The sequence below is a fragment of the Schistocerca piceifrons genome, chromosome 11 (genome assembly GCF_021461385.2).
Source record: "Schistocerca piceifrons isolate TAMUIC-IGC-003096 chromosome 11, iqSchPice1.1, whole genome shotgun sequence".
Classification (NCBI taxonomy): domain Eukaryota; kingdom Metazoa; phylum Arthropoda; class Insecta; order Orthoptera; family Acrididae; genus Schistocerca; species Schistocerca piceifrons.
The window spans coordinates 39483390-39499242 of NC_060148.1; the positions used below are offsets into that span (position 1 = coordinate 39483390).

Sequence of the window (15853 nt, forward strand, 5' to 3'; positions counted from 1 at the left end):
TGTGCAAAGGGAAAAGTTCTGGACGGCCGAGAACGAGTGATGAAAATGTAGCACGCATCCAGCAAGCATTTGTTCGCAGCCCAGGAAAATCGACTCGCAGAGCTAGCAGAGAGCTGCAAATGCCACAATCAACTGTATGGAGAGTCCTACAAAAAAGGTTAGTTATGAAACCTTATCCCGAGGCGATGGATCGGCCGCCAGGCAGCCCGTGACAGAGCACTTCATGACTGGCCTCCGAGAAGCCGTGATCTTACCCCTGCGATTTTTTCTTATGGGGGTATGTTAAGGATATGGTGTTTCGGCCACCTCTCCCAGCCACCATTGATGATTTGAAACGAGAAATAACAGCAGCTATCCAAACTGTTACGCCTGATATGCTACAGAGTGTGGAACGAGTTGGAGTATCGGGTTGATATTGCTCGAGTGTCTGGAGGGGGCCATATTGAACATCTCTGAACTTGTTTTTGAGTGAAAAAAAAAAAGCTTTTTAAATACTCTTTGTAATGATGTATAAGAGAAGGTTATATTAAGTTTCTTTCATTAAATTACACATTTTTAAAGTTGTGGTATTCTTTTTGAATGACCCTGTATATCTACTATATCACATAGATACACACTGTAGCATATGTCTCTGTTGAAATTGTGCAACCACGATATCCCTCTCAAAGTTGGTGGATAAAACTTCTGTTGCCGTTTAAGCAGCATGGCTTATTCACAACCACCTCATCACATGCATTTCTCAATAAGCTACAATGACAGCCAACACTCTGAAAACTGAAAAATTATAGTTTCTTGTAATAAAACCCTTATTAATTGTAATAAACATACTATTTTATGTTTTGTTCTGCAACCACACTATCATCCACACCACCGCTCAACACCCTCGAGAGTGGCAAATTACCAAAGCCAATCGAGTGAGTTAAATCACACATCGATTGGCAATCTGAGGTTGCGCAATCCCGCCACTTTGACCAATATATTTTTATCATCACTGTAAATTCTGGGACTAGTTCCACTTAATAATAAATAACTGTTTTACAACTTTTCAAATGACACGCCCTTTCCAAATATTTAACCGTTGGCCCTTGTTGCTTGGGCTTTGCACAACACAATTTTAATGACACGAATGTAATGAAAATCAAAATATATACTATACTACCATCAGCTACTGGGCAAAGCCTTTACATTGCTACCGGTCCAAATTATGAAAAAACACCTCCAGACACAAGGAGTTTTTGAAGTGATAGTATTCCTGTCAATAGGTACACTACGTTCAACCACACACTATGCAGTATAAAAAAACACGCACTTCACAACAAAATCTCGCACACAAAATCCAAACAGTCAGCCACGTTACAAACGTCTCTCAGCAACGTACAAACGCTTTAGAAATATTCAGAAGTTTGTAACACTTTTTTTTACTGACACATTTGGATCTTCTGAACAAGCAGCAGAGGACGGTACCTTACGATTTTTCTGTAATTATCCGTAAGCTGTGGTAAAATATGGCGAACAGCAGCCCTCTAGCGTCGCGCCTTCCTCCGCCTCTGGCGGAGCCCCGCATGCACGCGCGCGTGCAGCTTGAGGTGCGTGCGGCGGAAGAACAGCTTGCCGCAGACGTCGCAGCCGTGCCGCCTGTCGCCGGTGTGCAGGCGCGCGTGCACCCGCATGTGCGCCGCCTGCGTGAACGACTTACCGCACACGTGGCAGGCGAACGGCCGCTCGCCCGTGTGGACGCGCAGGTGGTCGCGCAGGTAGCGGCGCTCGCGGAACGCCTTGCCGCAGACGTCGCAGCGGAAGCGCCGCTCCCCCGTGTGCAGGCGCGCGTGCCGCTTCAGCTGGCTCGGCTGCGAGAACACGCTGCCGCACACGTCGCAGCCGTAGCTCTCCCCCCCGTGCAGCCGCTCGTGCTCCCTCAAGTTGTCGGAGCGCCCGAAAGACCTCCCGCACTGGCCGCAGGAGTACCTCTTCGATTCGGAATGCGTAGCCGCGTGCCGCCTCAAATATCCGATCCGGCTGAAACCTCTGCCGCATATATCGCAGTACAGCTCGAAGAATTTACCACAGACAGTGCCGCGGTCCGATCTTTTTCTTCTTCTTCTTCTTCCGTCGTGAGAAGAATTCCGTACCCACACCTTCTTTCTGAATTTGCACACTGCAGCTTCGTCGGTCGAGCTTTCCGACAGGTCATCTAGAGAAAACCGTTGACACCTGTGAAATAAAAACAGAGAGGAAATTGTTTAACACAGTGCTTGCCTCTTATTCAGGGTCAGGCGCGGCTCGTAATTAAAGGCTCTGAGGCGGAGCCGCCCCATAATATACACTGCTGGCCACCGTAAATGCAACACCCTGAAGGAAGCATCCGAATCAAGTGAAATTTACACCATGAGTTTGCAGCGATGAGATATGCGACTGATTAGAATTTCAGCGCAGACGCACATCACGCGCGCCTGTGGCGCCACCTCATAGCGCCACTTAAGGCTTGGCGATTTCGACGAGTGTACGTTCGGCACGTGTGTTTACCTTGTGGTTGTTTCACAAGACGATCAGTTATGCCTCGTAGACAACAGCGAACATCGTTTGATCAAGTATCCGAGTTCGACAGAGGAAGGATAGTGGCTTACCGAGATTGTGGATCATCATACAGAGAAAAGGCTAGTCGTGTTGGACGAAACCAAACAACTGTAATGCGGATATGTGACCGTTGGATGCAGGAGGGTACGACGGACCGACGTGGTCGATCGCATTCACCTCGGTGCACCACTGCACGTGCTGATAGGCAAATTGTGCGCATGGCAGTGACGGATCGCTCAGTGACATCCCGAACCATAGCACAGCACATTGCGTCTGTAACGCATCATCCAGTGCCTGCGCGTACCATTCGACGCCGTTTACAGCAGAGTGGTCTGTCCGCAAGACGTCCATTGCTTCGTCTACCATTGACGCAGAACCACAGACGTCTCCGTCGCCAATGGTGTGATGACAGACGGATGTGGACGGCAGAATGGAATGACGTTGTCTTTACTGACGAGGCACGCTTCTGTCTGCAGCACCACGATGGTCGGATTCGAGTGTGGAGACACCGTGGAGAGAGGATGCCGGACAGCTGCATTATGCACCGCCACACTGGTCTTGCACCGGGCATTAAGGTATGGGGCGGTATTGGATATTACTCTCGCACGCCTGTAGTACTCATTGCCGGTACTTTAAATAGCCGGCGCTACATATCCGAGGTGCTGGAGCCAGTTCTCCTTCCTTACCTTCAGGGCTCGGGCACAGCCATATTTCAACAGGATTGGATATTACTCTCGCACGCCTCTAGTACGCATTGCCGGTACTTTAAATAGCCGGCGCTACATATCCGAGGTGCTGGAGCCAGTTGTCCTTCCTTACCTTCAGGGCTCGGGCACAGCCATATTTCAACAGGATAATCGTCCGCCCCGGTAGCCGAGTGGTCAGCGTGACAGACTGTCAATCTTAAGGGCCCGGGTTCGATTCCCGGCTGGGTCGGAGATTTTCTCCGCTCAGGGACTGGGTGTTGTGTTGTCCTAATCATCATCATTTCATCCCCATCGACGCGCAGGCCGCCGAAGTGGCGTCAAATCGAAAGACCTGCACCAGGCGAACGGTCTACCCGACGGGAGGCCCTAGCCACACGACATTTCCATTTTTCAACAGGATAATGCGCGACCACACGTGGCACGCATTGTCCAAAGGTTCTTCGTCAATAACCAGATTGAAGTGCTTCCCTGGCCGGCTCGCTCTCCGGATCTTTCGCCGATAGAAAACATGTGGTCCACGGTTGCTCAACGAGTGACCCAGATTACATCCCCAGCTGCCACACCAGATGATCTTTGGCAACGTGTGGAAGCTGCTTGGGCTGCTGTACCCCAGGAACACATCCAACGTCTCTTTGACTCAATGCCGAGACGTGTGGCAGCGGTGATCTCCAGCAATGGCGGCTACTCTGGCTACAGATTCTGGCAGGAACCACATGTCACAGACGTCTGTAAACGTAATCATTTGATACTTGGTCAACATGTTATCTACAAAATAAATTTTGTTGTGCTACCTCTTGTCTTTCTTAGTGTTGCATTTACGGTGGCCAGCAGTGTATGTTAAAGTAAATTTCGCAAGAACATATTACAAAATTTAAATTATCAGGACGAATTTCGCACATTTCCCATTCCGATTAAAATAACGACGGTCAACGTTTTTTGAACTGTTTGTATCGATAGATGTTTTCCGAACGGTTAGTAGTGTTTAGGCTGCGCCTTGGAACGTCCGTAAGCTGCATGTAGTAGCTGTTTGGGGGCGTGGCTTCTACATAGTACTGCTCTTTATGGGCGACCCGAAGGCTCAGAGCACGGTATAATAAGGTTGGGCAGTAAGCGCTCTGCTCTGCTATTGGCTGGCCTAGTGACGTCAGCGTGGAAGCAAGCGCTCAGAAGCAGACGACACGGCATGCGTGTTTACGTCAAGTTTTTGGCGGAAGGTTTTGTTTATACCAGAATCGAGATGTCTAAACTGCTTTTCTGCTGCTAAAATATTACAGTTAAAACTGATGAGTTATATTCTTTCGCAGCTTATGCCTCACACATCGGTAAAATATCAGATCACAACCACACTGACACACACTTGAAATTCGAAACCTCGGCTCAGATAAATCAGAAACTATTCATTTAATCGCATTGAAATAAATTTAATTAAGAGCTCGAAGTTGCACACACTTGTTTGAACAGCGTTCTGAAGCCGCTATAGTATTCATCAAAGTAACTTTATCTGTGTCTGAAAAAAAAAAACTGTCATCTGTACATGTGCTCTTATTATGATGTTTCTTATTTGGTGACAGCTTTTCCAGAATTTCCAGAGACCTCTTATGTAGTTCTCGTTCCTTATACCGTTTGGTTCTGTCTTCTGTTGCGGGTGACACATTGACAGTCGCACTACTGCACGGCAAATTGCACGAAGGAACTGCATCTGGCTTGAGCATTCTTTTTCGGGGCAAATTAAGCAATTCAGACTGTAAATACCTTAAGTAATCTGTTTATGCGAAATGGCGAGAACATATTCGTGCAAGCGCAACATTTACACTGCCTTAACATTTCGACAACCATAGTTTTTGTAATGTTTCAATACGCGGGAAACTGTGATACATTACGTCAGTTCCCTTTGTGCTCCGGTTGTAGGAAAAACAGCCCATAACAGCACAGCCTGGCATTGCAAAAATTAATTTTCTCACTCACTTGTAGATTCTCCAATAAGAATTTCAAAGGACGAACCATAAACTGTAGAGCTGGCGAACACAATGTTGATCCCGCTGTCCACTATCGCTCAGTATTTCAGTTCCGAATCAAATATCCATTACAGCAAAAACCGTTAACACTCCCGAATTCCGAATGTTTCCGCTGTTGACTGAGTACCTCAGAACAAAGAACTCAATCAAAATACTCCTTCAAACACAAAACACAAGAAAACACACACAATTCGAACTGTGTACTGTTTGGCACAGCTGCTTCCACCGTGACGTCATGCGCACAACTGAGAAAACACGTTGCTTTCTGCGCATAGCTTTCTGCGCCCCCCTGGCTCAGAGCTTGCAGCCTAAGGGTGTCATACCAACCACCACACGTTTTTCACGTTCCACTATCTATGTAATAAAGGAATGCAGAGTGGCCGAAACTTCGCTATCCAATCTCTGTCTCTGCACATCTCTACTACGCTTCGATGCGTCATTAATCGACGTTTAGTATTATTGTTTTGATAATGTTTTACATAGTTGTTTTTTTTCTACCATTGGCTATTTTATCCACATTTACAATACGTTTGCAAATATCCCGCCAGAGTGCACTAAACGACCGTAACCACAGGCTCTCTAACCGTATCAGTACTGCCATCTAGCGAGAGTTTCATAAGTGATTAGAGGACAAAGCGCGCGAAATTTGTCCCATTACTTTACTTTCCTTGCTTGCTGATGCTGACTGCTTTTGTTGATATCGTGATATTAGCAAGTTTCTTTTTCGGAGTGTATTTTGCAAGATTTTAGTGAGTTTTACTTGCTTGTGAATATCTGCGACATACCGCGAGTGTGAAACCAACGCAATGTGAATTCAGTGTGCAATTTAATAGGTAAAAACTTGGAACACGGCCATAGGATGCAAGTGAAAGAACTTGGTGCACACAGACCCGATCTAACGATCAATCAAGAACAGAAACAGTGCAAATCTAGGCAAGGATACAAACGCAGTTTTAATAGAGCAATGTACGATGCAGCTGAATGGTTGTGAAGCGAAAAATGCATTTTTCTGTTTCACCTGTCTTCGTACAAATAGTACTGATAGTGCCTGGAATGAAACTGGTATCACTGACTTAAAGTATTTTCACGCAAAGGTCAAAAAACATAATTCCAGCGAAAAACATTTAACTTCGAGCTTTGGAGGTAAACTACAATAAACGCCTTATATTTAGAACTGAAAACACCAAAAATATTAAGCAGCCGCAAAGTTAACATTCATCGCATTAAAGATCTCTCCGAAACGCGTCTTTCCATATGATTTGCAGCAAAGCGTCAGAAAATGTAATGATGACGTATAAAAACATTAACCAAATATTTTAACTCGAAGTCAACTTCTAATGATATTTAATAAATTAATACCTGATTATAGAAGATACAGTACGTAAAATTATGGGTAGAGAGTGATCTGCCCTCCCCCTGAATTCTTAGTTGTTTATGTCAGACTAATCTGTAACGTAACCTGAGGTCTATATTGGCTCCGATTGATAAATGCCGCAGCCTTCCCCAGTATAGAAACCACGAGCCGCGCCTGTTCAGGGTGTATACGTGGACAAGGAAAAGAAAATCCCGGATTCCCCGGTTAAAAACACACTTTCCCCCCGAGTGAAAATACACTTTTTCCGTGTTAAGTAACAGTATACTTCTCCTCGGAACTGTAAAACTTATCAATTTGTCGAGATTGAAACGTGCTTTTGTAAGCCAGTCGTAGCTCACGTCACGTGATCTCGCCAGCCGATACAGCGGATATTCAAAGCACACGACACGTCATGTCGTCAGCCAATAGCATTATCACTGTTAAGTAGCGCGTACACACAAATAGGAAAAGTAAATGGTTTAAATTAATATACATAGTGTTGCTACAAGAAAAGAAAAGCTTTCACATACAATATTGGTATCAACGATTAATAAGCTGCAACAGAAGCTAAACTTTCAGGTATAGCGTTGATCATCTTTGCGCGTGTTACACTTTAAGATACATCACACGAATGTGCCACTAAAATTTTTAACAAAGACATACATGTCTGATCTTCTGGGCTCGAAATTTTTCTAAATCGTCATCCTCAAGAGCTGACTTTTAAATGAGAGTCAAACGCTCTGTGATTAAAGAAATTCATCGCACATAGCTCATCTTGGGTAAAAGGAAATTTACTTTGAAAGTAACGCTTTTCAATCAATCATTCGCGATATTTTCCCGCGACCTGTTAGAAAGAGGTCCGTTTCAGCAGTTGCCAGAGGGCGCCAGATAACAGGTTTCACACCGTTCGCGCAGCTACGATGACGCAAGAAGCCCGTATGTTCGTACGTGTAAAACATTGAAAGATCTTACGTTACGTCATAAAAGAAACAAGACATCAGAGGATATTCCAAGAGCATCGGAACTTCGTGGACCATAATAACGTCCATAATTCAGTTTAAAGTGCACATTCGGACGTCCACATTCGGTTGTAAATTTTCTTGGAGTACCAGTACTGTATTATTTCATTCTTGGTTATGACATAATGCCATACTTGCAAGAAGACGAAAACATGCTCTTTTGAAATGCAGAGAACAGTTGAAACTAGCCAATAGTGTGGAATTAAACATTTCGTACAAATATACTGCCTCAGCGGAAAAGATTAAAAAAACCACATTTCTTTAGCAAACCGACAAAAATACCTTCATTGTTCTGCAAGGCGATTGATGTTTGACTGAAATTGCCGCCCGGGGCAGATACCCCGGATCGCTCCCAGCGAATATGGCAGCTTGCGCGCGACAGTAAAATTTTTCCGAGTAGCATCTTGCTACTGCTTATACAGCTAATAACAGCCACACTTTTGTAGCCAGAAGTGGGAGAACGTACTACAAATACGCGACTCAACTGCGCATGCGTATGGGCCCGCATGCAACTGCTCACACGAATACAATGTAAACAGTTATGACGTTACGCTCATCGGAGGCAATTTGTTGTTATGAAGCATTGCATAGTCTTCCTAAAGCCTTTGACACATTTTGCTGCTGGCAGATGCTTGTGTGAGCACTGTGTTTTGTTGTTGTACATGGCGCATTTCCTTTGCACCTTAATTTTTATTTTAGTTTTTTTCTCTCGTTCAGGTTTTATTGTTGCAGTATTATTCTGCAGTAGTGGGGTACAGTACTATCCTTTGTTTGAATATTTCTTACCAGTCAAAATAACAAAAATTTACCGAAAACTAAAACAAAAAATCGCGGAATTCTAAAAAAAACCGCGGAATTCTAAAAAAATTCCCGGGTTTTTCCCGTTCTCTCCCGGATGAAAAAAATCCCGGGTTTTTCCCGGATGTCCCGGTTTGTATACACCCTGTTATTGTAAACAAATAATCATTCTAATAGTACAGAATCAAGCACCATATAATAAACCTTCGCGCCCAGTACTATGATGTGACAGTTTTCTATCGACCGGAAATCCGAGTCCACGCGATCGAATCTCTCTCTGCAAACCGCTGTAAACTATAGCGAGTATCAGGGTCTCTATGACATTCACATATAGCAAGAGAATAACCAATTAAATTCCTTTTTGCGCACTGGAATTGTTTTATCTTTTAACAGGCCAATAGGAGCAAGATGTATGGAGTTGTGGTATATTTCTACAAGGTGTACAACTTTGTTTCCGCCGTTTGCCGATAGGTGGCGACAACGTAGCGGTCGAAAGAAACAGATCGCAGACGCCAGGCAGTTAGCTTGGACCTCGGTCAACATAACCTCATTCAAACATTAGTTGATTTGCGTCTGCATCATAAAGTTGTTCTTGATTGCAGATGTCAGTTTACGGGCCCAATTCTCGTAATTTGCGGGAGGTGTTACTGTTTTGTTTCAGTATGAAGAAAACAGCTGCTGAGTCTCATTGAATACTCTCCGATACGTATGTTAAGGACGCTATTAGTGAAAGAATGTGTACTGAGTGGTTTCAACACTTCAAGAACGGTGATTTTAATGTCTTAGACCGGCATAGTGGTGGAAGAGAGAATGTGTTCGATGACGCAGAATTGGAGACATTGCTGAGTGAAGACTCACGTTAAACTCAAGAAGAATTGGCACGATTAGTGGGAGTGACACAGCAAGACATTTCAAAACGTCTCAAGGCTATGGGCATAATTCTGAAAGGAGGACTTGGGTCCCATGTGAGCTGAAACCAAGAGAAGTTGAACGGCATTTGTGTGTTTGTGAACAGTTGCTTCAGAGCAAAAACGGAAGGGATTTCTGCATCACATTGTTACCGGGGATGGAAAACGGGTTCATTATGATAACCCTAAATGCAAAAAATCATGGGGATATCCCGGCCATGCTTCCACGTTGACAGCCAAACCGAATATTCACGGCTCCAACATCATGCCCTGCATTTGGTGGGACCAGCTCGGCTTGGTGTACTATGAGGTGTTAAAACTGAGTGAAACAATCACAGGTGCTCGTTATCGAACGCAATTAAGCGTTTGAGCAGAGCATTAAAAGACAAATGGCCGCAATACAGCGAGAGGCACGATAAAGTGATTTTGCAGCAGGACAACACTCAACCTCACATTGCGAAAGAGGTCAAAACGTAGTTGGAAACGTTAAAATGGGAAGTCCTACCCCACCCGCCGTATTCTCCACACATTGCTCCCTCTTGACTATCACCTGTTTAGATCAATAGTGCACGGTCTGGCTGACCAACACTTCCGATCTCACGAAAAAGTCGGAAATTGGATCGATTCGTGGATCGCTTCAAAAGATGAACAATTTTTTCGACGCAGGATTCGTACACTGCCCAAAAGATGGGAGAAAGTAGTTGCCAGCAATGGAAAATACTTTGAACGATACACATGTAACCAATTTGTTTCATTAAAGCCTCAAATGTTGGGGGAAAAGACTTTAGTCCCATTTGGTATATATATGGGACTAACTTTTAGTCCCATTTGGTACAGGTCCTCCACTCTTGAGCAGTAGTCTAAAATGGGCTGCTCCATTGTTTAGTCATCAGTATACTCCCAGTATCCAACCAATGAAGTCAAGTCTGACAATGTTGCTCGACACAATCTACAGAATATACTCATATAGGAACATTATAAGTAGGGGTTAATTAATATTTACTTAATTTGTCTGCCCACCTGGTCTTAGGTGCTTGTATGATGTTTGTCAGAGACTCATAGGCATCAGGGGAGCAGTTAAATGCAACCAATAGGCAAGTAACAAGTTTGCTAGTTCTTGAATCACTGTTTACACAGTGGTTACAGATCACCTACAATGCACTCACAGAAAACCATTAACTACTGACGAGAAAACAATGACACTTCGCCAATTCTATGTTTTAAAAATTCAATCTGTGTTTATCAGTACCATGCGAACAACATGCTACATACAGAGGGTTCAGAAAAAACAGACACTGGTTGACAGTCAGTATTAGCAGATCAAAAGGACATACACTATGTGATCAAAAGTATCCAGACACCCCAAAAAAACACATTTTTCATATTAGGTACATTGTGCTGCCACCTACTGCCAGGAGTACTCTGTATCAGCGACCCCAGTAGTCATTACATATCGTGAGAGCAGAATGGGGCACTCCACAGAATCACACACTTCGAACGTGGACACGTGATTGGATGTCACTTGTGTCGTACATCTGTATGCGAGATTCCCACAGTCCTAAACATCACTAGGTCCACTGTTCCGACTTCATAGTGAAGTGGAAATGTGAAGGGACAGGCAGAGCACAAAAGCGTACAGGCCGACCTCATCTGCTGACTGACGGAGACTGCCGACAGTTGAAGAGGGTCGTAACGTGTAATAGGCAGACATCTATCCAGCTCATAACACAGGAATTCCAAACTGCATCAGGATGCACAGCAAGTACTATGTCAGTTAGGCGGGAGGTGAGAAAACTTTGATTTCACGGCCGAGCAGCTGCTCATAAGCCACACATCACGCCAGTAAATGCCAAACGACGCCTCGCATGGTGTAAGGAGCGTAAACATTGGATGATTGAACAGTGGAAAAATGCTGTGTGGAGGGACAAATCACGGTACACAATGTGGTGATCCAATGGCAGGGTGTGGGTATGGTGAATGCCCGGTGAACATCTGCCACAGTTTGTAGTGCCAACAGTAAAATTCGAAGGCGGTGGTGTTATGGTGTGGTCGTGTTTTTCATGGAGGGAGCTTGCACCCCTTGTTGTTTTTCATGGCACTACCACAGCACCTTCTTTCTTCCCACAGTTGAAGAGCTATTCGGGGATGGCCACTGCATCTTTCAACACAATCGAGCACCTCTTCATAATTCACGACCTGTGGTGGAGTGGTTACACAACAATAACATCCCTGTAATGGAGTGCCTGCACAGAGTCCCGACCTAAATCCTACAGAACACCTTTGGGATGTTTCAGAACGCCAATACCGTACCAGGCCTCACTGACCAACATTGATACCTCTCCTCAGTGCAGCACTCCGTGAAGAATGGGCTGACATCTGACATTCCCCAGGAGACCTTCCAGCACCAGATTGAACGTATGCCAGCAAGAGTGGAAGCTGTCATCGAGGCCAACGGTGGGCCAACACCATATTGAATTCTGGCATCACCGATGGAGGGCATCATGAACTTGTAAGTCATTTTCAGCCAAGTGTCCGGATACGTTTGATCACGTAGTGTACCATTACAATTCTTGCATGGGGGGGGGGGGGGGGGGGGTCATTTTGTGTGTTTAAAGTGAACCCCATTAGTAGCCAAACGACGTCGATGCTGCTAAACTGTTGGCCAAACTGCTGCTGTCAGTTTTGCTGGTGTGACAGCCACACTGGATGCCTCAATGGTTTCTCACAGCTCATTCAGTGTAACTGGCTTTGTGGAAACCACCTTTTTTCGAGGTCCCCCAAAGGTAGAAGTCAAAGGTGTAACGTCTGGAGACCACAGTGGATACTGAACAGCTTCTCTTTGACGTATTGATCATCCAGGTAGATTTACATCCATGTGAGTTCTGATGTCTCTGGGGTAGTGAGGCAGAGCACTATCTTGTTGTACATAAAATCTTGTGTTTTCAAACACCTCTCGGCTGGTAGATAAAATCAGTGGTTGCAACATATGAAGATACACCTCAACAGTTATGGTACCTTCAAAGTAATATGAGAAAATCAAACTGCACAATGACACCACACCGTACATCAACACGCAATAGATTGACTTGTTTGTCCACGTGAACGCGAACATTTTCAGGAGTCCAGTACATGCAGTTGTGGCTGCTTTCAGTGCCGTTCAGCTTAAATTGTGCCTCATCAGATCAGATAACCATCCCTGCAGACTGTTCACGCTCACAAAGCATGCCTTCAAACCACTCTCGGTACTCTATCCCTCAATCTGGGTCATCCTTTTTCATAGCATTCAGCAATCTTGTAATGTACACTTTCCACTTTACAGCCTTCAGAATTCACTGTACGCTTGATTGGCTTAACCCACTTTCATGTGTGCCCTGCTTTACAGATTTCTGAGGTGACCTAGTAAAATTTTGCAGCACTGGAAGCTAGACTTGTTTACGTTTTTGGTCAGCCACACCTTTTCTTATGCACATCCTGAACACTGCCGTTGGCTCCAAATTTATCACGAATACGATAAATTGCTGTACGTGATGGTGGCCGCACACATTTTGCCACTGTCGTCGTACCTCCATTACGTTTTCGTGCTTCCAGTACCACTTCAATACGTCCTTGTGTTGCTCAAACGACAATCTTACTTCATTCATTGCTACACTGTCATCTGCTGGAAGACCCATGCCACCATCGATTGAGGAAACTATACACTATGTTACTGCACAAAATTGCAATAATATGTCCTCATTTTCCTAAGATATTAACTGTCAAAGTGTCTTCTTTATCTGGACTCCTCTGTATACAAACAACAACCTTTTTATTTACAGCCACTTCTTGTAAACAAAGATGCTATAAATTTATTTTATACAACTGAGTGGCAAAAATGTGTTACGAAAAAATTTTAGATTATAATTTTGGATGAAGTCTGATGGCCCAAAATTATATATTTTTGAAGTTACATTCAATAAAAACAAAGGTGCCTGTATCATGTATACAGATGGAGGCAGGGTCAGCAAGAGAAACCTATTCAAAGGAAATAATCTGGTGCAAAATTAGAATGTTGGACTGCAATTTCATCCTGGACTAAAATTTAGTTTAGGAACTGCTTTTTGTTTCAACGTGGCTTAAGCTGCCAGTAGTCTAAACATTATTAAAGGTACCAGAGGTAACTGTCCTTTCACTGCCTCGAACATTTATTTAATACCTCACAATACAATATTTTGAGGGTTTCGGCTGTATCCAGCGATTTTACAGGGCGGCCAAATTAACTGTGGCGAAAAATATTTATAAGACTGACAAGGAACTGGCCCTTGTTAATGAATAGGAAATCTGCTTTGGACCATCCTAGTAGAAGATCAATGACTGTATGGACATTTTCACCAAAAAGGAGCAACAGCACACACTATCTCGAGGCAACCTCGTCGTGAGTGCACGAGGGGTTCACTGACTAGAGAACAATCAGTCGAGACAGTGCAATCTTATGGTCACTTCTATTGCCTTCTTTCTCTCCTTGTTGGTATTTACCCCACAACCAGAAGGGGCTGTATCAAGAAACCAAAAAGTATAAGATTCCCAAATACAATTACGTTCAGTGGCAAATGTGAAGAAATAATTAACTTAAGGGATAGGAGGAAGATAAATTTATTAGGAATAAGTGGAAAAAATGGAACAGGTGAAATCGTAGTACCTGGGGAATGGTAAGAAAAAGGAAGCTAAGAATGGAGTTTGTTTTGTGCATGAAGATACTGAAACCGTAACAGATACTGCATACATAAATGGAAGACTCCTCAGAGCCAGAGTGGAATTAGGTGATAATCTCACAGTAATCCACTTATATGCCTCACTAGAGAAAGTGATTGTGGCAAGAAAGAGGAGTTTTTTGGAAGTATGGAGGTCAAAGTAAAGGAAAACAATATTATGGTAAGAGGGAACCTTTTTATGTAATTGAAGGGGATCTTGCTATCAACTGCAGCAGGACATTACGCGCAGTCAGAGGCGACAAATTAAAATGTGTCCTGCTGCAGCTGACAGCACAATCCCCTTCACTTTACATATAATGTTTCACAGCTGTGGATTCCATGTGGTGGCTGTTCTTTCGGACACGTTCGAAAGAACAGACACCACGCATTCATATAATACGGAACATAACTGCTTGAGCTGGAGTCTGTACATCAGACTACAAAAATAAATAATCTGATGGTATAAAATATCTTCTTCAAGATACAAGACAGCCATAAAATAACTAGGTATGGCTAGGACAGAAGATCTAGAACAGTTACTGACTATGTGATAAGAGAGATAAATTATTATACAACACAAACTACTGGAAGCTGTGCTCAAATTGGACTTATAAAGTCCTGAGCAAGTTGCAGAAAACCTATCAGCATCCAATGCTTCAAAATACCTCAAGCAGAACAGAAATAAAAGAAGAATGTTTTAGCCACACTATCACTGGAGATGAAACTCTAATGGGTCCTGTTACATTAGAATCTAAATGAGAATCCATACAATGGAGGCATTTCATACCACCAAAGAAAGCAAAGTTCAGGCAAGCAATGTCAACCCAAAATAATGTGTACTAGATTTGGGGAAGGCTAGGGATGGTGCTTGTGGATAGACACAGTCCTAGTATGTGTCGACATCCCACACCACAATACTGTAGTATGGCACTAAAGAAGCCAAAGCAAAATGCCACAGCCCATCGATAGTACGAGGTATCGTGCAGTAATTCGTTTTCTGAATCTGAAGGGACACAACACAACAACAACCTGTGCCAAGTTGGCGCAAGTTTACAGTAACAGTGCAGTGGTTAGGTGATGCGGATGCTTCCGAGGAGTTCAAATAAGTCTGAACGACTAAGAATGAAGTGGCAGACCATTTTACTGTGAAGAACCAGAAGCCCCAACAAAAGTGGAGGCACAGTACTTAGACTAGCATACCATAAATCAAGGCGGATAGCTGAGAAACTGAAAAATCAGACAGAGGACAGTTTTTTGCATGACATTTTGTACGTTACGAATGTCAGCGTAAGCTGAGTTCCATTACTGCTCGCACTCATTCAAAAAGCCCACCACCGAGGCAGTAAAGGGAAAGTGAGCCAATCTAGATTACATCCTCGGCTGCCTAATAATCGTGGGCTAGTCGTGGCTACACCACTGTGACCCAGAGGCAAATGAGCAGAGGAAGCAGTGGAAATGTGCGAATTCACCACGGCAGGGAAGATCGAGACCAAAACATCATCCGACAAAGAGATGCCGAGTGTGTATTGGGCTGTCGCAGTGTGGGGCTAACAGATTATTCTCATAAGGGGTAAACTGCCACAGGAGCACACTATCAAAATCTCATCAGGAGGTTACGGGAGGCTGTGAGGTCAATGCTTTGCAGAAAAATGACTGAGGGGGAGCTTATTTCAACAAGAATGTCCGTCTAATTCTGCACCACATACAGTCTCACAGGTTGCTTGTTTGGGCAATCAAATTTTGTCTCATCT

The 15853-nt window shown here is 44.0% G+C and overlaps 1 protein-coding gene across 2 annotated transcripts in view; it reads right to left on the reverse strand.

Moving 5' to 3' along the window:
• Positions 1-545: 545 nt before the first annotated feature.
• Positions 546-15853, reverse strand: part of LOC124720100 (zinc finger protein 234-like) — an 88522-nt gene continuing 73214 nt past the window's right edge. For both annotated transcript variants that reach the window (XM_047245392.1, XM_047245393.1), the window contains exon 10: positions 546-2211. In XM_047245392.1, the coding sequence (XP_047101348.1) occupies positions 1524-2211 (688 nt within the window). In that variant the 3' untranslated portion in view covers positions 546-1523. The remainder of the gene's footprint in view (positions 2212-15853) is intronic.